At 41.2% G+C, this 24,679-nt stretch overlaps 1 protein-coding gene across 1 annotated transcript; it reads right to left on the bottom strand.

The window, feature by feature from the left end:
• Nucleotides 1–359: 359 nt before the first annotated feature.
• LOC110088881 (cytochrome P450 2J2) lies at nucleotides 360–23,450 on the bottom strand. The gene is made up of 7 exons (XM_072996315.2): nucleotides 20,980–23,450; nucleotides 18,148–18,308; nucleotides 15,720–15,896; nucleotides 12,275–12,416; nucleotides 10,347–10,534; nucleotides 2,708–2,849; nucleotides 360–1,194 (listed from the first exon to the last, which is right to left on the bottom strand). The coding sequence occupies exons 1-7, from the start codon at nucleotides 21,068–21,070 to the stop codon at nucleotides 1,004–1,006; spliced, it is 1,092 nt and encodes a 363-aa protein (XP_072852416.2). The 5' UTR covers nucleotides 21,071–23,450; the 3' UTR covers nucleotides 360–1,003.
• Nucleotides 23,451–24,679: the final 1,229 nt, after the last annotated feature.

The raw sequence follows: 24,679 nt of genomic DNA, 5'->3' as shown, positions 1-24,679 counted from the left end.
AGAATGCACCATGACCACCACCACCCTATTATTTGTTGAGTTCTTTCTGTCCTTTTAACCATTTGAAACAGAATGCAATCAACAAGGCCAAAAAGAAGATGAAAGCTAAAGAACTTCATCACCCATAGCATCACCTCCAGACACAGAGGATGCTTTATGAAGGAGATAATAATATCAATTTCCATTTATTCCTTAAAGGTAGAGGGAAAAAGCTGGTTCTGCTGTAAATAGGCTGGAAGGAATTGATTCTGCCTTCAAATGTTGTGTAGGCATTCAAATTTGGATCAAATTCACCTGTTTTATAGGTGGAGCAAATCCTGCCCTATATGACCGTGTAGTTACAGCCTTAGACTCATAGAACATGGAATTAGCAGTGGCTCTTAAATTTTGCAAGTAGCAAATAACTGAAAATGTTGTTCAGCAGAAGTTCAAAATGGTGTTTGAACTTCTTAGAAATCACTAACACCTTCACAAGAGGCTTAAAATATGTAGGAAAAAGTGAAATGGATAAATCCACCCATCCCTGGGTATGCTTGCAGTGGGTTTTAAAATAATTTTTTAAAGGAGAAAAGCAAAAGGAGAGGGTAAGAGGGAGGATTAAAAAAGAAGTGTCACCTAACTCGGGAATCATACCACCCACATCCGCACCCAGGATGTTAAAACTCTTTCTTGAAAAACCATCAAATTGCTTCCTCCACAGACTGGCCACATGCAAATAAGAAATCAGAAGAACAGTCTTAAATCTGGTGTAAGTGGAAGCAAGCAGTTACCTGACAGATCTGCCAGATGTTTGGACAGACCGGAGAAGTTCTATATCAGAATGAATCTGAGCAATAAACAACCCATGGTACATATTTATTTATTTATTTATTTATTTATTTATTTATTTATTTATTTATTTATTTATTTATTTATTTATTTATTTATTTATTTATTTATTTATTTATTTACAAACGTTCCTGTGCCGCCTTTTTCCCCGTCACGGGCCCCAAGGCATTGGGTTTTATGATGAATTGTTGCGGGGAATGGCACATATTTTATAAGGATGGGGACGCAAGACGAACCCGAATCGAGGTTCAATGCTGGGCTTCTTTGCACCGTCTGGTAGCTTGAACTGGAATGCTCTCAGCAGGTGGGTGAAGAAAAGGAAGAGCTCCATTTTTGCCAGAGCCTCTCCCAGACACACCCGGGACCCTGCAGAAGAAATCAAGGGAAAAAAAAAACAGCCAATAAGGAAGAACCTGTTCCTTCGATATGGAGCATAAAGCAAATCTGTTTTCCCCTTTGATCCCCAAGGCCAGCATTCAGAGTGTCCAAAGACACAAAAATATCTCAACAGATTAAATATTAGCCAAGGTTTCTTAAGCCATTTCCAATTATGTAGTAATCTACTGTTATTTTCCTTTCCAACCAAGCAGAGCTACGAAGTTCTTGGACAAACTCCTCCACGGTCTCAGTGGTCTCAGAATGCCCCCAGAAGAAGGGAAGGGTCAAACATTTCTGAGTATTCTTTACCTCAAAAACCCTGAAAAGGATCACCATGAGTCAGAATTGACTTGACAGAACATGAACGAACGGTGAACGAACTAAGGAACGAATGAACTAACTATCTGACTAACTAACGAATTATCATTTGTTTGTTTTATTATGTAAAATATTTTACCCGACTTTTGTCCTTAAATAAGGAGCCAAGGCAGCTTACATCATTAAAAGACAATATGTAAAGCTAACTGTAGGGAGGCTGGGGCAGACCAATTAGGATCACTTGAAGTCTACCTGCTATTTGGATGGTAGGATCACCTCAAGTGGCATTCTGGACCTCCTAGTGGCCCTATGTAGTTCTCTCCAGCCGGCTCCAACTGCCACGTATTTGCTGTTGTTTAGTCGTTAAGTCGTGTCCGACTCTTCATGACCCCATGGACCTGAGCACGCCAGGCCCTCCTGTCTTCCACTGCCTCCCAGAGTTGGGTCAAAGTCATGTTGGTCGCTTCGATGACCCTGTCCAGCCATCTCATCCTCTGTCGTCCCCTTCTCCTCTTGCCCTCACACTTTCCCAACATCAGGGTCTTTTCCAGGGAGTATTCTCTTCTCATGACATGGGCAAAGTATTGGGGTCTCAGCTTCAGGATCTGTCCTTCCAGTGAGCACTCAGGATTGATTTCCTTCAGAACGGATAGGTTTGTTCTCTTTGCAGTCCAGGGGACTCTCAAGAGTCTCCTCCAGCACCACAATTCAAAATCATCAATTCTTTGTTGGTCAGCCTTCTTTATGGTCCAGCTCTCACTTCCATACATCACTACTGGGAAAACCATAGCTTTGACTATTCGGACTTTTGTTGGCAAGGTGATGCCTCTGCTTTTAAGATGCTGTCGAGGTTTGTCATCGCTTTCCTCCCAAGAAGCAGACGTCTTTTAATTTCATGGCTGCTGTCACCATCTGCAATGATCATGGAGCCCAAGAAAGTAAAATCTGTCACTGCCTCCATATCTTCCCCTTCTACTTGCCAGGAGGTGATGAGACCAGTGGCCATGATCTTGGTTTTTTGGATGTTGAGCTTCAGACCATATTTTGCGCTCTCCTCTTTCACCCTCATTAAGAGGTTCTTTAATTCCTCCTCACTTTCTGCCACATATAGACAAGCCCAAAGATCTTCCACCCTTCTGAAGGAAACCTCTCAGGTGTAAGTATAAATTTATTACACACTTACCTGCTCCAAATGGCAGGAACTCTTCTCGTGCCATGAAATTACCATCCTTGTCCAGAAAGTGGTTTGGGTTGAACTCGTGAGGTGTTTCCCACTGGTTGGGATCAAGAAGAACAGACTGCAGGTCGGCAATAACTATGGTTCCCTGAGAAGGAGACATCATTAGTCAGAACAGTCCTATAGCGACACCCTACATACATATCCTTTACTACCTAAGCACTCGTTTTGTGCATTAAAAGATGTTTGCATGTGAGTTGGTGGATGGATGAAGTCTGTTTCCCATGCAGATGAATTTTGGATCCCAGGAAAATGGACTTGGGTTTATTTGGAAGAAAAGAATCGAAGGAACCATAAAACTGCAAGGGATCCCAAGGATCTAACTGAAATTCATAGCTAAAGCATCTCTGACAAGTGGCCATTTGTTTGATAGCGTCCAGTGAAAAAACCCCAAAATACTCCAAGGCCATCCATTGAAATCTTAAGCTGCTCTTGCTGTCAAGATATTCTCAATAATGTTTAGGCAAAACTTACTTTCTCATCATTTGGATCCACAACTTAGGAACTGCAGAAAACAACCTTGTTCCATCTGCCATATCACAGCTGTTCAGATATTTTAAGATGGTTGTCCTACGGCATCTCAGTCTTCTTCACACTAAACACCCCCCAGCTCCCTCCACTGTGCCTCATAGGGCATGGTTTCTAGACCTTTTCTTACCATGCTGGTCAAGTCCAAGAAGGATATCAACAAAGTTTGTGATGCTTTCTCTAGGAGGTCCAAGAAGGATATCAACAAAATTTGTGATGCTTAGCACAGGACATGATGTTCAAATCAAAAGAGGTTCTTTTGAAGTGGATTGACTCCCTATTTCTCCTGAGGATTTGCTAAAATTTTGGATCTGGAAGGACATATACTGTGATATGTCTCTAAAAGTTGAAGCATATTTCTCCCCAACCTGACCGAATAAAGAAAAACAACAACAACAACACAATCCAGTTCTAAAATTCTCTACTCCAGTTTAGTCACATTGAAAAGAAGGGTTGTGAACATCGAGGGGAGAGGTCAGACTCCTTCCTGTCAATCACAGGTTTCCTCATGACTGTAGTGAGTTGTCTGAAGAAGGGCCTGCTCATGGGCACACGAGACCTAAGAGTTAGAAACCACATTTTCTAAAGTTCTTGGTCACGTGTATAGCCTCTTGACAAGCCTCGCCTCAGCAACTGTGTTCATGAGTCTACCTTTTAGAATGATTGAACGGGTTTTACGAATCTGTGAAAGGAGGACAAAAATTTAAATAGCAGTTGAAGAGAAAGGAGCAAACGGAGTGGTCTTGCTGGCATCAAATCCAAGAGGTGTAGATCTGAAGCCAGAAGCAAGCAGACATTTTGGCCAGGTGGTAATCCATCACCTGAGACAACAACGATGAGCAGCTGTGATAGAACAGGTGTGGAAAGCCCAGAAACCAGCAACCTGAGACCCAAAACATCCAATCTGGACCCACTAATTAGCTATGGTCTGAGCCATAGTGGATCTTTTTGTTGTTGTTGTTGTTATTTTTTCTTTTTCTTAAAGGGGAAGTGGGCCAAATAGAGTCACATGAGGTGCAGCGCGGTTTCTTGCCATGAAACCACCTGATCCACGTACATGGAAGGATCACCCCAAATAACACACTGCACCTTAAAGACCCTGTTGAGATAATTCAGTCTGATCCAGGCCAGGACAATTTGAACCTCTAGTCATACCCTCAAGCTTGTTTCATTTCAGCAGCATTTTATTTATTTATTTATTTATTTATTTATTTATTTATTTATTTATTTATTTATTTATTCATTCATTCATTCATTCATTCATTCATTCATTCATTCATTCATTCATTCATTCATTCATTCATTCATTCATTCATTTTTTTAATTTATTTTTTGGGTTGGCTGGTTAGTTGGTTGGTTGGTTGGTATATTGCCTCATTAGTACCGAAGCACTAATCCGGGCGGTTTACAAAGGATTACAAACAAATACTCAAAACAGAACACGAACAGCAATAATGTGGCAAGAGCACTGGGGGAAAAAATTGCCACCAACAATTTATCACCAAAAGGCAGAGCCTGGGAGGTGAAACACTCAAACAGGGTCAAATTGAAAAGCCTCTCTAAAAAAAATAAAGAAGTGTTTTCAACTGCCTCCTAAAAGAATACTGTCTTTTAAGAGGAGGACTTTCTTGTTACAGCTGTTGTTGATATACTGCAAATCAGAAATCCTTCCATATCTACCAGAAGTCTCCGAAAGGTATTATCAGCAGAGGCAGTTCCATCTTCTCCCAACATCCTCATGCGAATTCCACCCTCGCCTTGCGTGCTGTTTGGGACTGCAGAAAAGGCAGCCATTATTCCTTACTGACAGGTCTCAAAGTTAACCTAGGGAATTGTTCATTGCAATTCAGTATATAAGTTGTTACAGGATCAGATTTGGGTAAGCAACATGTAACAAGAGAGCACAGCTGGGTTAATTAAGGCAGCTGTGTGACAACCAATGTGATTGGAGAATCCAAGAATAAAGCTAGCCAAGCTTACAGAGACAAACTGTTGGGTAGTTTGGGTAGTTGGACTGTTGGATAGTTTGGGTGGTTATTGTGTTGCTGGTGATCGTGTTGCTGTATATTCTGCATCATTGGATGAAGACTTGCTGCATTGCAAGGAGAAGATCCTGGGAGAAGACTATCTCTGTGGTGAGAGGAGAAGACTTCGTAGATGCTGAACTCTTTATATTGGTAACAATATTTAGTTACTGGAAACTGTAAATTTACCATTACTAACTGAAGAACTACTGTGTATGACCAGGACTGTATAAGGACCAAGAGAAGCTGTATTTACCCTGTATATATCAACTTTATTGTAAATAATATCTTCAACACTACAACAGTGTCTGTTTGGTTTAATCTCTGGGCAGTTCACTTCACCATTACGCCCCCTGGCGTAGTCTGGTAACGCAGCACCTCTGTCAATTGGTTATGGGCCCAGACAGCGCACCAGACTGCATCCAGGTGTAAATTTAAGAAGTTATTGAAGAAACTGCTGACCAGAGAGAGCCAAGTAGTGTGGTCTACAGTCTGTGGTAAAAATGGCCAACGAAATGTCTATGGCTGGACTGTGCATAAAAAAGTTGAATGGGGAGAATTATGCAACTTGGCAGCAGAAGGTTCAGTTGCTACTACAAAAGGAAGCATTATGGGACATTGTAGAAAATCCCCCAGCAGTCCTAGATGAAGAAAAAAGAGCACTAAATTTTAAAGCTCTGGCTATTATTGGGTTAACTCTAGAAGACCGTCTTCTTATCCACCTGAGAGGCCAAAACTCAGCAAAGAAGGCATGGGAGGATTTAAGGAGACTCTTCGTAAGAGATAACGTTGGAAGCCAGATTCAAATTGCCAGAAAACTTTTCCGAACTAGACTGAAAGCTGGAGGGTGTATGCTTCAACATTTAGAGGTTATGAAGTCAATGTTGATGGATTTACGAGAAAAGAACATCACATTTACAGAAATACAAGAAGCATTTATTATCCTGTCTTCATTAGATGAGTCATATGATCAGCTGGTGACCAATTTAGAAATTCTTCCTCAAGCAGAGCTAACAGTAATTAATATAACTAGCAAACTGTTGGAAGAAGAACAAAAGAGAAAAGATAACAAACAGCTCCGAGACTCCAAACTCACTAATCAACGTGATAAGCTGAAAGAAAGTGAGGAGGAGGGGGACACAGCTGCAAGCATTCATTCTGGAAAACGCTGTTTTTCCTGTGGCTCAAGAAAACATTTGATAAAAGACTGTAAATTTAAGAAAGGAAAAGAAAAACAAACCAGACGCAAGAGAGAAACACTAAGCCTGACTGAGGAGATTTATAACTCTGAACAGGGTGAAGAGTGGATTGTCGACTCTGGAGCAACTGCCAGCATGTGTAAGAGCAAACAGCTAATATTTAACTACCAACCTGTATCCAACCAACAAGTATGCTTAGCAAATGGTGTTAGTGCTAAGGTACTGGGAAAAGGTAAAGTGAAATTGCCTTATATTGCTAGACCAATAGATGTTTTACATGTTCCAAATTTGAAGCATAATTTACTTTCTGTGAGTTCATTAGCAAAGAATGGATTTGTTAGCACTTTCTATGAGGAGAAATGTGTAATAACTAGCAAGAACAATGAAAAATTGAATTGCTATGCTAGAAATAATTTATATAGACTAAACTGTACTAAGGCTAACAATGTCTATGAAAACAAATGTATACATAAAGATTGTATTCATTTATGGCATCAAAGGCTAGGACATGCAAACTACAAAACATTGAGAAAAACAATTGAAAACTCAGTAGGAGTTAATTTAAAGCAATGCAATGAATATGTGAATTGTCAAGCTTGCCAATTAGCCAAGAGTAAGAAAGCTCCTATAATGAAACATAGTGATGTACAAGTGAAAAATATATTAGATTTGGTGTCAGTTGATGTAATTGGACCCAAAAGTGCATCATTAGGAGGAGCTAGATACATTCTCTCTATCCAAGACCAAAAGTCCAGGTTTGGATACTGTTATCTTATGAAAGATAAAAGTACAGTACATGTAAAGTTTGAAAAATGGCTCAAATTTGTAGAGCGTAAAACAGGGAAAAAGGTTAAGGTGGTGCAAACTGACAATGGAACAGAGTTTACAAATGCCAAATTTCAAGCAATATTAAAGAAAAATGGTATTACTCACAGGAGAGCCGCTCCCTATACACCTACTCAGAATGCCTTTATTGAAAGAAGGGGCCAAACTCTGCAGAATATGGCTGAGGCAATGATTAGGGGGAGTAATCTATCAGAGAAATATTGGGGTGAAGCTACACTTTGTGCGAATTTTTTATATTAATATTCTTTGGCACAGTGGGATAAACAACATACCCTACACAGTTTGGACTGGGAGAAAACCAAATTTAAAATTTTTACATGTATTTGGATCTCCTGCATGGGTTCACATCCCAAAAGAAATAAGGAGAAAGGGAGAGAAGAAAGCCAGGTTGATGTATTTCCTTGGATACCAACAAAATAGGAGAGCATTTAGGTTTGGGTTGCCAAATACCAACAAACTTGTAATAAGTAGCAGTGCTTCTTTTAATGAACACAGTAACTGGGACAAAATATGTAAACCCCCAGAAACAATAATTAAATTGCCTGATAGGAATGAGAGTAGTGATGATAGTGCAGATGAAAATGACTCTCAATCAGAGCAAGAAATTAAAAGAGAGGTAGAACCTGAGGAAATGCAATCAGACAAAGAAATTCCATCCAACTCAGAAAGGAGGGAAACTCACGAGGAGGACAGAGAATTACCTAGGAGGTCAAGCAGAGAGAGAAAAACTCCTGACAGGTACAAGCCTGAGACCTATTACTGTCTCAATGTGGCTGAACCAGAGACATATGATGACATATGTAATATGCCTGAGAAGGAACAAATAAAATGGAAAGAGGCAATGGATAAGGAGTTAAATTCATTAAAACAACTGAAGGTTTATGAGGAGGTAAAACTGCCTGAAAAATCAAAAGTAATTGGTTCCAGATGGGTATTTAAAAGGAAGGTGGATGCCGATGGTAATGTGAGGTATAGAGCAAGGTTAGTGGCAAAAGGGTATGCACAAACTTCAAACGACTATGATCAAGTTTTTGCACCGGCTCTAAGACCAGAGACATTGAGATTTGCTTTAACCTATGCAGCCAAGCATAATCTCATGACAAGGCATGTTGATATAGAAACAGCCTATTTATATGCTGACTTGAAACACACGATTTATATGGAAATACCACCAGGAATTGAAAAAGAAGGCAAATGTTGGATATTGAAAAAAAGTCTATATGGTCTCAGACAAAGTGGCCATGAATGGAACCAACATTTAACCAAAACTTTAAAAGACAATGGTTTTGTGCAAGGAAAGGCTGACCCTTGTTTATTTATAAATGATAAGACACAAGCTATAATATTAGTGTTTGTGGATGATTTAGCCATATTTACAAAAGATAAGAAAGAGGCTGAAAAAACAATCCAAATGTTAAAAAAACACTATAAGTTGAGAGATTTGGGAGAAATAAGTAACTACTTGGGAGTAGAGATAGAAAGAAGTAAGAAAGGATTTAAAATAGCACAAAAGAGCAAAATATTAAAACTCCTAAAACAATATAAAATGGAGGATTGTAAAGGTGCAGCAACTCCAATGAACATAGAGTTCGAGAAAGAAGATATGAATGGCCCGGAATGTGATATTGATGTATATAGATCACTGGTAGGCAGCTTATTATATTTGAGCAGATGGTCAAGGCCAGACATCTCTATAGCTGTAAACCTGCTATCAAGGAATGTAAGCAAGCCGAATGAAAGGCACATGCAATCAGCAAAAAGAGTACTTAGGTATTTAAAGGAGGCACAGAATAAAAAGCTAAATTTAGAACCAGTGGGAGAACTGTATATCACTGCTTATGCTGATGCTAATTATGGTAGTGATTTAACAACCCGGAGATCAACATCAGGCATGACTGTACATTTGGGAGAAAGTCTGATAAGCTGGAAGACAGCTAGACAGAAATTTATATCATTGTCTTCTGCCGAATCTGAGTATGCAGCATTATCTGAATTGTGTACAGATCTAGTATTCTATAAACAATTGGCACAAGATCTGGGATTGAATATAAAATCACAAATAAAGGTTTTTGAAGATAATCAAGCTGTTATACAGATGGCAAACTCACCAAATGTAAAAAGCAGATCTAAGCACACAGATATCAGATACCAAAATGTAAAGCAAAGCATAGAGAATGGTTTAATTGAACTGGTATACTGTGGAACAGAAAACAATAAAGCTGACTGTTTAACAAAAGTATTGGGGCCAACTAAACATAATAAAGCATATGAAATGTTGGGAATGATATAATGTATGTGAATGTAAAAAGAACTCTGCATATGTTCAAAGCAATGTACAATGTATGTGACAGAATTGCTATAAACAATTGGAGGAGATTGACAGGTCTCAAAGTTAACCTAGGGAATTGTTCATTGCAATTCAGTATATAAGTTGTTACAGGATCAGATTTGGGTAAGCAACATGTAACAAGAGAGCACAGCTGGGTTAATTAAGGCAGCTGTGTGACAACCAATGTGATTGGAGAATCCAAGAATAAAGCTAGCCAAGCTTACAGAGACAAACTGTTGGGTAGTTTGGGTAGTTGGACTGTTGGATAGTTTGGGTGGTTATTGTGTTGCTGGTGATCGTGTTGCTGTATATTCTGCATCATTGGATGAAGACTTGCTGCATTGCAAGGAGAAGATCCTGGGAGAAGACTATCTCTGTGGTGAGAGGAGAAGACTTCGTAGATGCTGAACTCTTTATATTGGTAACAATATTTAGTTACTGGAAACTGTAAATTTACCATTACTAACTGAAGAACTACTGTGTATGACCAGGACTGTATAAGGACCAAGAGAAGCTGTATTTACCCTGTATATATCAACTTTATTGTAAATAATATCTTCAACACTACAACAGTGTCTGTTTGGTTTAATCTCTGGGCAGTTCACTTCACCATTACGCCCCCTGGCGTAGTCTGGTAACGCAGCACCTCTGTCACTTACCTTTGGAATGTGAAAACCACGGAAGACCACGTCCTTCGCGCTTTGCCTGGGAAGGCCAAATATCAAGATGTATCGCACACGTATGATCTCATGGATCACTGCAGCGGTGTAGGGCAGGTTCTTCTGATCTTCATAGCATATCAAGGGACAGGAACCCAAAACTTCTTCTATTTCCTTGTAGACTTTCTCTAAGGGAAACCGTTGGGAAGGAAGCTTGATTTTGAGGATTGTTTCCGAAAACAACTTTTTAAAAATCAGAAAGCATTTCTGTCCTTTGTCAGACATTTTTGTTGTTGTGGGTTTTTAAAACAAAGTCTTGGATTTATCTGTTAGATATGATGGGGTTCCTTTTGCTTCTGTGGAGCAAAGAGGTTGGAAGTGGCATAAGGAGGACCATTCATCTCCAAACAGGGTGCTGAGTGGGGACACTAGGGGACACATCAAGCTAGGGGGCACATCAAGCTGATTCTGTTTAAATTACATTGGCTATCAGCCTGGGCTCAGTTCAAAGTACTGTATTTTTCCATGTATGAGACTCCCCCCTGTGTAAGATGCCCCCACTTTTCTAACCTAAAATTAAGAAATCTAAATGGGGCTTAGCAAGTGTAAGGGGAAAGGGATCAAAGCGCTGCAGGATCACTTTGATCCCTGCTTTCTCTCTTCATGCTAAGCCCCGCAGGACTTAGCAAAAGGAGGGGGAAAGGGATCAAAGCAATCCCGCAACTGCACAATCGTTTTGATCCCCTCTCCTCTTATACAGCCACGGGATTGCTTTGTTCCTTTCCCCCCTCCTTTTGCTAAGTCCCATGGGAGTTAGCAAGCAGAGGGAAAAGCAGGGATCAAAGTGATCCGGCAGCGCTTTGATTCCTGCTTTCCTTTTGCTAAGGATTAGCAAGTGGAGGGGAAAGCAGGGATCAAAGGCCTGCAGGAACAATTTGATCCCTGCTTTCCCCTCCACTTGTTTTTGTACTCTCCTCAGCTTACTTCCGTGTATAAGACGACCCTCAGTTTTTAGTCTAAAATTTTTAGACAAAAGTATAGTCTTATACATGAAAAATATGGTACACTTTTTTTGACATATAAAGCCCTAAACGGCTTGGGCCTTGGATACCTGAAGGACCGCCTCCTTCCATATGAACCTACTCGGCAGTTAAGATCTAGCCAGGGGGCCCTTTTGAAAGAGCCGTCCCTTAAGGAGGTAAGAGGGACGGCTTGTAGACAAAGGGACTTTTCGGCAGCTGCCCCCAGACTACGGAACGCCCTCCCGCGGGAGATTTGTCTGGCGCCCATGTTGATGACATTTTGGCACCAGGTCAAAACCTTCCTGTTCCAGAAGGCTTTTAACTGAAATAATATCAACTGTGGGTCCTGATGGCAATTTTTAGAGTATATATTTTAATTGTGTTTTAATTGTTTTATCTTTTTTACTGTATTTTAATTGTTGTAAGCCGCCCAGAGACCTTTGGGTAGTGTGGGCAGCATATAAGTTAAATAAATAAATATACAAACAAACAAATAAATAAATAAATAAATAACCTCCACAGAAGGTAGACTTCCTTCCCATCCCTCTTCAGTTTCCCAATTTGGTGGTCATTCTCCCCCCACTCTCCAAGCCCACTTGTTTTCTTTAAAGAGAGCACAAGCAAGGTGATGCTGGTTTTAGAAAGAAGCCACTGGATGCAAACATAAGAAGCCATACCAGGACAGTATATTTTAATTCAAATATGTTATCAGACGCAAGCCATGCCCGAGCAATGCACTGGATAGATTTGGCTTCTCCAGCTAAGTTTGCATAGGCAAATTACAGGTTCAGCATGAACAAATGTTACACACACACCCATGATAAAATCTGGAATAACTGCACGCCTCTACTGGGGTGTGTGCTCACAGGAAACAAGGTCAGTTTGGCATTACAGGAACTTTCTCACCTTGAACATCTGGATAACACACCATGAAGAGCAGGGCCCAGAGCAGAGTCATAGCTGTGGTCTCAGTCCCGGCGACGAAGAAATCCATGATGCAGACAGTCAAGTTATTGTCACTAAATGTAGAAATAGGGTCACGTTTCCTCTGTTGTCGAACAAGAGAAAAGGAGAAATTTCATTTAAATGAACTGCAGGCTATACTTTAGATATACTGTACTTCTTATCAAGACATTAAATCATTTGTGACACACAAATGGGGAGTGTATTTCTTCCCACACAGTTGTGGGTTGGGGTAAGAATGCAGAAGTGGCCTTAAAGGAGGGCTAGAAAATTGGGAAGTTTATTCACCCACATTCCATACGGAAGGGGTTTTCTACAGAAAGGGGGGGAAGGGAGAGGCAAAAATGGTTTCAGCAGACTTACTAACTTTTGTTATTGGGGTAATTTTTAGTCCCCTTTAATGTAAGGTATCAGGACAAACCTCGACAGCATCTTAAAAAGCAGAGACCTCACCCTGCTGACAAAGGTCCACATAGTCAAAGCTATGGTTTTTCCAGTAGCGATGTATAGAAGTGAGAGCTGGACCATAAAGAAGGCTGACCGCCGAAGAATGGATGCTTTTGAATTGTGGTGCTGGAGGAGACTCTTGAGAGTTCCCTGGACTGCAAGGAGAACAAACCTATCCATTTTGAAGGAAATCAACCCTGAGTGCTCACTGGAAGGACAGATCCTGAAGCTGAGGCTCCAATCCTTTGGCCATCTCATGAGAAGAGAAGACTCCCTGGAAAAGACTCTGATGCTGGGAAAGTGTGAAGGCAAGAGGAGAAGGGGACGATAGAGGATGAGATGGATGGACAGGGTCATCGAAGCGACTAACGTGAATTTGACCCAACTCCAGAGGCAATGGAAGATAGGAGGGCCCGGCGTGCTCTGGTCCATGGGGTCATGAAGACACGACTTAACGACTAAACAACAACAAAATCAGGACAAAAAATTGGGAGAGTTCCTGTGCTGTATTTTAGCTCACCATGATATCACGAAGCAGACAAAATTCAAGTTGGAGTCAATATTATTGAACTCCTTCATTGCAAGTCAGGTTTATTGTCAAAATTTACAGAGTTTCAGCTGTTTGCAATGAACAAATCGAACAAAAGCAATTGAAATGGCTCAGCACAACAAATAGTTCAGGTAGTTTCCCCAAATTCAATTGAAAATGAAAATGAAACAGAGAAAATAAAATCAGATTGTAAATTCCATGTGCTGCGTGCAATTTTTCCTGTAAGGGCAAGGTTTACCTGCAAGACATCTTCTCATGGCCCCATCTATCAAGACCTGCCATCTGAGCTTCCTGTTTTCTCACTTTGTGAGGCATGAAACAGCGTGAGGACAGCCTTAACTCTGTCCTTATGCCAGTAGGATTTTAAAACTTTGAATAAAATAAAATTAAACTAAAAATGCACAGTCAGGATAGTAAAAAGGTAAACTTTTTCCACTGTTGTTTTTCTGCCAGGAGACAAATAATTTTTCATCCAGACAGGTTTTTGATAATTGACATTGCTGAGAAAGGACCTTCAACAAGGGATCTGATACTGTAGAAACATTTATGGAAAAAACAAAAACACAGAGGCCTAACAAAAGAATGGCATCAAAGTGGGACATACATGACCCTTAAAATGCTATTTAAAACAAAATTAACAAAGTGTTGCCTCATTATATCAGAACAGTAACTTTGCAACTATCAGTTACATTGCTTAAATGTAACTAGTTATAGGTAGTTTAGTTACTTGTAACAAAATAGTTAGTTCTACACTTGGATAATTTGATGAATTGGGTTCTGGCAGTACATTTTTTGTGTTTTTCCCCATACACCGATTTTTAATTTTGTGAGCCTACTGAAGGGGTCAAATCAAAACACACAGACACACAGACACAGACACAGACACAGACACAGACACACCTCTCTCTCTCTCTTTCTCATTCTCTTAGCCTAACCGTAGCCATCTTGCCTTCTGTAATTCGCTTTGCTAAACAGACAAGAATGAACAAAGGAGGGAGGTTGCTTGAATTCCTTTGTATGTGTGTGTGTGTTTTTGCTTTGCAACATACTAGCCTAATTGCAAATGTGCCCTTGATTACAGTTAAGAGACTTGGGAGTCTAACCACATGGAACTGATAGGAATGAGTTCAACCACCTGCAAACCCTCCCTTTCCCTCCTCCTTCTCCCCACCTCTTGCCTCCTTATTCTCATTTAAACATATAAAAGTATATTCTGTAATGAGTGGGGGGGGGCGCTTCTTCTCTGCATGTTTAGCAGGCGAAGTTGCGTCCATTAGCTTGCTTTCTGCTGAAAATAAAAAAATATATTGGATCTATTTGGTCAATTGACTAATGCATCAGAGACAGGATCATGTCCAGGAATTAGTCCTGGCACCCTTCACTACTTTCTTCCCGGTTTTGATACAAAGGCAGGACGTATAAATAACTGGATGCTTTCAATGATGAAAGAAGACTACATGTGGAATAGGTAGTCCTTCTCAGCAGTTTAAAGTCAAGGAGATACCCTGTTTCCACGAAAATAAGACCTAACCTGAAAATAAGACCTAGTAGAATTTTTCAGGATGCTCATAATATAAGCCCTACCCCAAAATTAAGCCCAAGTTTAGTGAAACCCTGCCCTCCACCCTTGTGCAGCAACCAGAAGGTGACATGACTGTATTTGAATCAATGTAGATGGTTGTCGTGTAGAGGGACGTGGTGGCGCTGCGGGTTAAACCACAGAAGCCTCTGTGCTGCAAGGTCAGAAGACCAGCCATCGCAAGATCAAATCCATGCGACGGAGGGAGCTCCCGTCGCTTGTCCCAGCTCCTCCCAACCTAGCAGTTTGAAAGCATGTAAAAATGTGAGTTGATAAATAAGTACTACGTCGGTGGGAAGGTCACGGTGTTCTGTGTCTAGTCGCACTGGCCACGTGACTAGGGAAACTGTCTACAGACAAACGCTGGTTCTACAGTTTGGAAACGGGATTGAGCACCACGCCCTAGAGTCGGACACGACTGGGCTAAATGTCAAGGAGATGGTGTACATGAAAAAAAATAAAACATCCCTTAAAAATAAGCCCTAAGGCGGTTTTTGGAACAAAAATTAATATAAGATCCTGTCTTATTTTCAGGGAAACACTGTAATTCTGCAGATACCATCCATAAACACCACTTGTTTGCATGTGATATTTATTTGTGTACTCACCCCCCCCCAAGTGTTTGGGTACACTTGCAGGGTAAGGGCTCCTAATCCATTTTAATAACTACTTTTAAAGTAGGGAAGGCACTATGTAGCTGGATGGAACAAAGAGATCCTATTGACTGGCCCACAGACATCTCGGTTCAATTTGAGTGGAAAGCTTGGTAGTTTTTGGGGTGGACAAGATTTGCATACAAAAGAGGTACTTACCCTCTCCATCTGGAATAAATAGTAATCAATTATATCCTGCGGCTCATCTTGCATGGGGTTCTTCTTATGCCTCTCTACCTCTGTCCTCAGAAATGACAACACCCAATTGATATGAACGCATGCCGTCTTGTGAGGCCCTGGGAGACGATTCATCAGCGATGGAAACATTTCATAGAGCTACATGGGAAATGAAAGCAAAACCATGTAATGACAAGAACACGACAAGAGCCCTGTGCTGGATCAGGCCAAAGGCCCCTCTTAGACCAGCCCCCTGTATCTCACCGTGGCCCCACCAGATGCCTCTTTGAGCCCACAAGACCACTAGAGACCCGTCTCCTGATCCCCCTCCCCTGCATCTGCATTTGGAGGTCACATCCTTCTAAGCCTGGAGATTGTACATCCCCATCGTGGCTTGTGTCCTGCAATGAACGTTTCCTCCAGGAATCTGTCTCTGGATCAGATGCGAGTGAAAAGGGCCTTCCTGACCATTCAGGGCAGCCCAAACCCTTCTACTGCCTCAGACAGAAAGGGGCTTCCCATCTGCACAGTGTCAGCCGTTCCTCCCCATTCTGCTGCCATTCCTTCTTCCTTCCACGTGCCTCCTTACACCCAGGTTCCTGTTCCCCTTCATTTCTGCTGCCCCTGTCTTTTGCATCATGGCTCCTCCTTGGTCCACCACTGCTTCTTTGCTGCTCCTCCCTCCCTCGTCAGCTGTTTCCTAACCACTGGAGCTCTGATGGACTCTCAGAGCCAATTATTTTTTATGGACCCGACAGCATCTTCACTGCATGTAGTCCGTGGACAGCTGGTGAACCACATCTGGCTCTGAGAGGTCCTCAGAGCCATGAAAGTTACAAAACAGCTACCTCTGGAGAACCATGCAAAGCAACGGTCCAGAGCTGTGGGATTTATGTGGCAAAAGAAGCAGCCGATTTGCCTCCTGTTTATGGTTTGCAGCCTGATGCGGCCCCTTGTTTATTTTGAAGCATTCTGACTCTATACATAAAAACGGTTACAGCCAAAATATAGAAATAAAAAACAATGAATCCACTATGATTTATCAGAATAAATACAGTAAATATTAAGAACATAAGCACATAAGAAGAGCCCTGCTGGATCAGACCAAGGGCCCATCTAGTCCAGCTCCCGGTATCTCACTGTGGCCCCACTAGATGCCTCTGGGAGCACACGAGACTACTAGATACCTGTCTCCTGATCCCCCTCCCCTGCATCTGGCATTTGGAGGTCCTATCCTTCTAAGCCTGGAGATTGTACATCCCCATTGTGGCTTGTGTCCTGCAATGAACGTTTCCTCCAGGAATTTGTCCAATCCCCTTTGAAAGGCATCTAGGCCAGATGCCATCACCACATCCTGTGGCAAGGAGTTGCACAGACTAACAACACGCTGGGTAAAGAAAGATGTCCTTTGGTCTATTCTCGATTTGAGTGGACGTCCCCTAGTTCTGGTATTGCGTGAGAGGGAAAAAAGCTTCCCTCTATCCACTTGATCCATCTCCTGCATGATTTTATACATCTCAGTGTGTAACAATCTTAAATTGCCCAGGTACCACCTATCAGATGGTGGATTCATCCTTGAGTGAGATAACAGCATTGCTCAGAAGCATTCCCATTCCTCTAAGTTATTTGCACTGTTTCACTAGACTTCTGTAAGGAACCCAGACTTTGATTCTGTCACTTGCCAAGTCTGGAAAATGCTACTTATTCTGGATTACAGTTCCAAGAGGTTATCTGAAGGATTGTATCTCCCCATATGAGCCTTCTTGACTCTTAAGACCATCAGAGGAGGCCCTCCTCTCTGTCCATGGCCAGCACAGGTGCACGTAATGGGGACACAAAACAGGGCCTTCTCTGTGGTGGCTCCCAGGTTGTGGGAGAATGCTCTGCTTTGAGAAGTCTGGCTAGCCCCCCTCCCTTTTATTCTTCTACTCTTCAGACTTTAAATATCTACCACAAGAGTGGCTGGGTTTCTTCTTTTTCAGCCAAGTATGTTTGCTTTCAAGATTTTAAATGTTTGGAATCAGTTAATCTGTTTCTAATGAGTAGTTTAATTGTTTTCATGGGTATTTTATCGTTTAATTTATAAGTTTATTTGTTTTAATACTGTGAGCCCTCTTGGGTCCCCTCCCCCCCCCCCCCGATCGGGAGAAGCGCAGCCTACGAATGAAACCGACTGGCTGACTAAATCAATGAAAAGATCAATTAATGAATTAATACGCAAGCAAACTTTCATGGCGTTCAAAATGCTTCATTGGGCACCAAATGGCAGCAAACAGCCGAGGAAAAGCCAACAAAGGGGACGTTTGTGCAAAATCTTTAATTATGACAAAGTTTCTTAGAATGCAATCAGAGATTCCGTTGGGAGCCATGTCTGACTCAGTAGGGGGGTGGGGGAAGCAACTGAACTTACAAAAGCAAATAGGCTCATTCCATATTTTCCTATATAGTTCATGGCATCCATGTTTCTCTGGAATATTTTATCTTGAGTAGGAAAACGGTGCCCAAGAGTCACCGAACATATCACATTGGACATAGCCATCGAGATCGGTGGAAGAGGATCCAGCGGCTTTCCTGCAAGAGAAGGCATTTACAATCCTATGAATATTATTTGCCATACCTGAAAGCGAAGTGTTTTGTTTTGATTTTTAAATCAAGCTCATGAACAACAACTTTGTGTGAGGACTGGTCAGTAATAGTGCACAATATACAAGTATAGTGGACAGCAAGATATTCAGCATAATATATCCAAATACTGTATCCCATATTTTTCGCTCCATAAGATGCACCTTTCCATAACACGCCCCAATTTTTTAGGAGAAGAAAACAAGAAAATATAATCTGTTTTCTTCGCTCCATAAGATGCACAGACTTTCCACCCCCCTGTTTCATGGGAAAAAAGTGCGTCTTATGGTGCGAAAAATACGGTATATATTTGGATATCTCCAAATATATCCAAATATGGATATGATATATCCAGATATGGATAATGCATCATCCAGTGTCTGGCAACCTCATGGGTGGATTTCTGACCTTTTTGCAGTTACCTCACGAAGACTGGGTTGACAAATTACCATAAATCCTTTCCAAAAATCTTTTTTAAATCAAGCTCATAAAAAGATGAGGATTAACTGCATTTAAAAATACTGTATGCATATAAAGTAATTATAAGAACATTAGGAAAAATGTCTGGAAAACCATCCATTGTGTTTAAAGACTTTTTTCAGAGTGGGACTCCAACTAGCCTTAATACCCCCGTATTGAGGTTTGTAATGGTGCTTATAAAAGGGTTATAATTGTTATTAGATCCAAGTGGGTGATACGGCTCCACAAAACAGGAACTCCCATGGCCCTTGAATATGACTCTGGTTGGCCTGTTACAAAACTGTGTAGTGGAATTTCATAATGGAACCAGGAAGACCTCTAGAATCACGTGCTGTTTTCTGCACATTAGAGTTAGGAATGTAAATCATCTTGTACTTCCTTCTTGAAAGAAAGAATGAAAAATCTGAAAGGTTCCCTTTCCACTGGGTGAGATCATTCACCTTTTCGTGCCTTGCCCCCCTTCCATTTTGGAACTTGTTGGCAAAAATGTCACGTAAGCATCTTTGTACACACACACACACACACACACACACACACACACACACACACACACACACCAATTTGCAAAAAGAAAAACCTAATGCTATTTGCTAATTCTGCAATTGGCGGGGGGGGGGGAAGAAACCAATGCTGGTACAGTGGACCCTTGACTTACAGACGGCTTGACTTACAGACTTTTTGAGTTACAGACTTCTCTGGCCACAAAATTTAGGTTTGACTTGCAGACTGAGATTTGACTTACAGACCAGAAAAAAACCAAAATGGAACAAAAACGGCCTGTTATGGGATTAATCGGTTTTCAATGCACTGTAGGTCTATGGAGACTTGACTTGCAGACTTTTTGACTTGAGAACCGCCTTCCAATACGGATTAAGTTCTCAAGTCAAGACCGCACTGTATTTTCATTCTTGTGCAATGGGGTGGGGGAACAATCTTGTAACTATTTGACCATAACTTCAACAGGGCATTTCAGCTTGCTAAGACATCCTTCTGCAAGGCAATGTGTGAATTGTCTTTACATGTTTCTGTTGGGGTTTTTGCAACCTCACATGCTGCCTTTAGGGGTTGTGGCTGGGAGGGACCTTTCTGGGCAGGTTTGACTGTCAGTCTATCCAGCACTAACCAATAATTCTTTCATGGTCTCTGAATTCAAAGGGAGCCCCGCCTCTCTGCTCTGTGTCTCCTTCCCTCTTTTAATTTGTTGATAGTCAATGAGTCTGTTGAGGCCTGTTGCTGCAGGCAGCCATGTTTTGTTTGGTGTTGTACGGGTTCACAACTGTAAGTAAAGGAAACTTTTTATTTGTTCTCCAATTAATGTCTCAGAGTCAGTCATTGAGACTGTAAATGCCACTTAATGAGTAAAAACAGTGAACTAAATGAGGGACCTTGAAACATTTCTTCTCTGTGAATCCCTGCACTTTTGCTGTGCACCAAGAGGAATTTAACCCAAATTCAAAACTCTGCAACAGCTTCTTCTGAATATAAGTTAAATGACATTAGATTCCATTTAAAAACAAACAGGCATTGTACATACCGTATTTTTCCATGTATAAGATGTCCCCATGTATAAGACCCCCCCCAACTTTTCTAACCCAAAATTAAGAAATAGAAGTGGGGCTTAGCAAGTGTAGGGGGAAAGGGATCAAAGCGCTGCAGGATCACTTTGATCCCTGCTTTCTCCCTTTGTGCTATGCCCCGTGGGGCTTAGCAAAAGGAGGGGGAAAGGGATCAAAGCACTCCTGTAACTGCACAATTGTTTTGATCCCTTTCCCCCTTATACAGCCACAGGATTGCTTTGATTCTTTCCCCCTCCTTTTGTTAAACCCCATGAGACTTAGAAAGCAGAGGGGAAAGCAAGGATCAAAGCAATCCTGCAGCACTTTGATCCCTGCTTTCCTTTTGCTAAGGATTAGCAAGTGGAGGGGAGAGCAGGGATCAAAGCCCTGCAGGAAAAATTTGATCCCTGCTTTCCCCTCCACTTGTTTGTGTTCTCTCCTCAGCTTACTTCCGTCTATAAGATGACCCTCAATTTTTAGTCTAAAATTTTTAGGCAAAAGTATTGTCTTATACACGGAAAAATATGGTAAATATTTCTGCAAGATGAAACAAATCGCAAAATTATTTTCTAATAATGTGGTACCATTTGTCTGTTGAAAAGTCTCCAAAAGCTGCTGGACCTCTTCATTTATTTGGGACTCCATGCTTTTCTTTCCAATCCCCATCTTCCTCATGGTGATGAGACCAAACTTTCTGTGCTCCTTCCAAGGGTGACCACTTTCAAATATAAGACCTCTAGCAGCTGAGAATCAAGAAGAAATGTATTTATTTATTTAAAAATATTTCTACCCTGCCTTTCTCCTTGAAAAGGATGCAAAGGCAGCTTACAACATTGAAAGACAACATTTAAAGTTGAAAACAATGCATATACAATGGTGGTTAATATCAATGAAAGACTATATTTAAACTTAAGAACAATGAGTGCCAAGAGGACCCCATTAAAAGGCAATATTAAAACTAAGAACAATAAGTATATAAATATTTAAAAAGAAAAAAAATGCTGCTCTGAGAAATGGAAAACACAAAAATTGAAAACACAAGCAGTACTAAAAATCCAGTCAAAGTAGTAATGCATAACAATTCACACCAAAAAAAGAGATACTCACAAATACATGTGAATAAGTTGTTGTTTAGCTTAGGATAAATGTTTGGTTCAGTCCATCTCTGTGTTTTCATATTCATTTGCTTAAACTGGAGAACTGTAAGTCTACTGAGAATATAGTCTGGGTCCATTATATCTACCTGATACTACCCTGGATAAAATGACCCAAGAGATACTCACTCTTTCTCACTTAAACTTTTGGGGTAGATTCCCACAATGCTTTTTTTTAATTCAATAGGAAGTGCTGATCATTTTGATTTGTGTCATAAATGGAAGTCAAGCATCATATGGTTCCAGAAATATATTTATTTATGACTTAAGATGACTTAGTGGACAAAGTGGCAGAAAGGGGAACTCCACGCAAGAGTGGCCATGTTCATGATTTTAAAGGAAATCAAAGCAGAGTGTAGCCACACACATATGCTGGATTTTTACAAAGCCAATTTTAATGAACTCAGAACAAGAATAAATAAACTCCCATGACAGAAGATCCTAACAAGGAAAGGAGTTCAAGAACAGTGGGAGTTGCTAAGAAAAGGAAATTCTAAAGGCACAATTGCAAACAATTCCAACAAGAAAAAAAAGGTGGGAGACAGCAAAAACAAAACAAAACAAAACAAAACAAAACAAACAAACACACAAACACCCAAAAAACACAAACAAACCAGTGTGGCTTCACTCAAAAAGCTCAGAGAGGACCTGAAAACAAACAAACAAAAAGGGCATGTATAGGAAGGCCTGTCCACAAAGGAAGAATACAGACAATGGCAAGGAATTGCAGGGATGGCATTAGGAAGGCAAAAGCTGAGAATGAGCTGAGGTTATCTTGAGACACTAAAAGCAACAAAAAAAGCATTCTTCATGTATATGCATAGCAAAAGAAACAATGGCTCAGCTACTCAATGGATATGAAAAAATGACAGCAGATGGGAATGAAAAGGCAGAAATGCTCAATTCCTATTTTATCTCAGTCGTTTCCCAAATGACCCTCCAGAGAAATCTTAAGTGCAAGTGGGAGGAACAGGATTGAAGCTGGAGACTGATAATCAAATAGTCAAGGAATACCTTATTACCTTGAATGAGTTCAAATCTCCAGGGCTGGATGAACTGCATCCAAGAGTATTGAAGGCCTCCCAGAACCAATGAAGAACACTCAGAACAACTGTCCATTCTTTTCTCAAAAGCATGGGAAACAAGTGAGATACCAGAAGATTGGAGAAGGACCAATGTTTTCCCTATCTTCAAAAACGGCAAAAAGGAGGAACCTGGGAACTACAGACCTGTCAGCCTGACATCAGTCCCAGGGAAAATTCTGGAAGAAATTATACAACGGTTACTATACAAGCACCTGGAAAACAATGCAGTAATAACTAGAAGCTAACATGGATTTGTCAAGAACAAATCCTGTCAAACTAATCTGAACTCAAGTTTTGAGCAGGTAACCTTCCTGATAGACAGAGGGAATGCTGTAGACATAGTATATCTTGACTTGATCAAAGCTTTTGACAAAGTGCCCCTTGATATTCTGATTAGTAAGATAACTAGGTGTGGGCTGGATAGATGAACTGTCAGGTGGATGTACAGTTGGCTATAGAGTTGTACTTAGAAGGTGATGATCAATAGCTCCTTCTCAAACTGGGAGGAGGTAACAAGTGGGGTACCCCAGGGCTCAGTCCTGGGCCCAGTACTCTTCAACGTTTTTATTAATGATCTGGATCAGGGGATGCAGGGAATGCTAATTAGATTTACAGATGACACAAAATTGGGTGGATTAGCTAATACCCTGGAAGACAGAAACAACATTCAAAATAATCCAGCTAGGCTGGAGAACTAGGCTGAAAACAACAGAGTGGGATAAATGCGAAGTACTGCATCTAGCAAAAAAGAAAACTCTCTCACACAGTTACAAGATGGGGGATACTCCATTCAAGAATACTATGAGTGAGAAGGATCATGGAATTGTCATAGATCATAAGCTGAATATGAGCCAACAGTGTGATGTGGCTTCAAAAAGGGAATACAGTGGTGCCTCGCTTAGCGAGTGCACCGTATAGCGATGTTTCCGTATAGCGATCCCTTTTTCGGGATCGCTATACGGAAACTCCCCCGATCTTCGCAATGGGGAAAACCCGCATTGCGAAGATCGGGTATTGCGGCGGCCATTTTGGAGCCGCCGAACAGCTGATCGGCGGTTCCAAAATGGCCGCCGGAAGCCTGGAAATGGCTGCCGGCAGCCGTTTTCGCGCCGTGCCCTCGCTTAGCGAAGGCGCGAAAATGGCTGCCAGCACCTGGAATCTCGCTGAACGGGTAAGTAACAAACGTATTGGAACGCATTAAACGAAGTTTAATGCGTTCCAATACGTTTCCCCTACCTGCTTAGCGATGATTCCGTATAGCGAGGGTTAATCCGGAACGGATTAACCTCGCTATACGGGGCACCACTGTATGCTATTTTAGGCTGCATTATTAGAAGTATGGTCTCCAAATCCTGCAAGATACTAGTTCCTCTCTGTTCACCACTGGTTAGGTCTCACTTTAAGTCTTGTGTCTTCAGTTCTGGACACCACACTTTAAGAAGTATGCTGACAAATTAGAACAGGTTCAGAGGAGGGCAACAAGGATGATCAGGAGTTGGAAACCAAGCCCTATGAAGAAAGACTGAAAGAACTGGGCATGTTTAGCCTCGAGAAAAGAAGACTGTCGAATGAGGAGGGGCAGCATCTGTTCTCATTCACACCACGGTGTAGCGCACACAATAATGGGCTCAAGTCACAGGGAGCCAGATTTCAGTGGAATATCAGGAAAAACCTCCTTACTGTTAGAGCAGTACAATGGTGGAACCAATGACCCCCCCCCCAAGAGGTAGTGAGTGCTCCAACACTGGAGGCATTCAAGATAAATTTAGACAACCACTTGGCAGATATCTTTTGATTTGTATTCCTGCCTTGAGCAGGGGGTTGGACTAAATGGCCTTGCAGGCCCCTTGCAACTTCATTATTCTGTATTTCTATGATTAATTTATTTTATCCCTATGCTGCCTTTCTCCTAGGGAAGAGACCCCGTCATTAAAAACAAAAAACCAGACACAGCTAAAATGCAGTTGTTACATATTGGCACACTATGTATGCTGTTCCTAATATTGCCATTTTTTGTGGCTCTCATGAGGTGATTTTTGAGATCT

The sequence above is a fragment of the Pogona vitticeps genome, chromosome 3 (genome assembly GCF_051106095.1).
Source record: "Pogona vitticeps strain Pit_001003342236 chromosome 3, PviZW2.1, whole genome shotgun sequence".
NCBI classification, from domain to species: Eukaryota; Metazoa; Chordata; class Lepidosauria; order Squamata; family Agamidae; genus Pogona; species Pogona vitticeps.
The sequence above is the reverse complement of the archived record's forward strand: the minus strand, read 5'-3'. Positions and strand labels throughout refer to the sequence as shown.

Bases quoted from the DNA above. Each gene is read 5' to 3' on its own strand.
- LOC110088881 (XM_072996315.2), bottom strand. From the start codon at position 21,070: ATGAGGAAGATGGGGATTGGAAAGAAAAGCATGGAGTCCCAAATAAAT. The intron at 18,309-20,979 runs GTACCACATTAT...CTTCTCTTGCAG, and splicing joins GACTTTTCAACAGACAAATG to GAAAGCCGCTGGATCCTCTT. The intron at 15,897-18,147 runs GTAAGTTCAGTT...TTTCCCATGTAG, and splicing joins GAATGAGCCTATTTGCTTTT to CTCTATGAAATGTTTCCATC.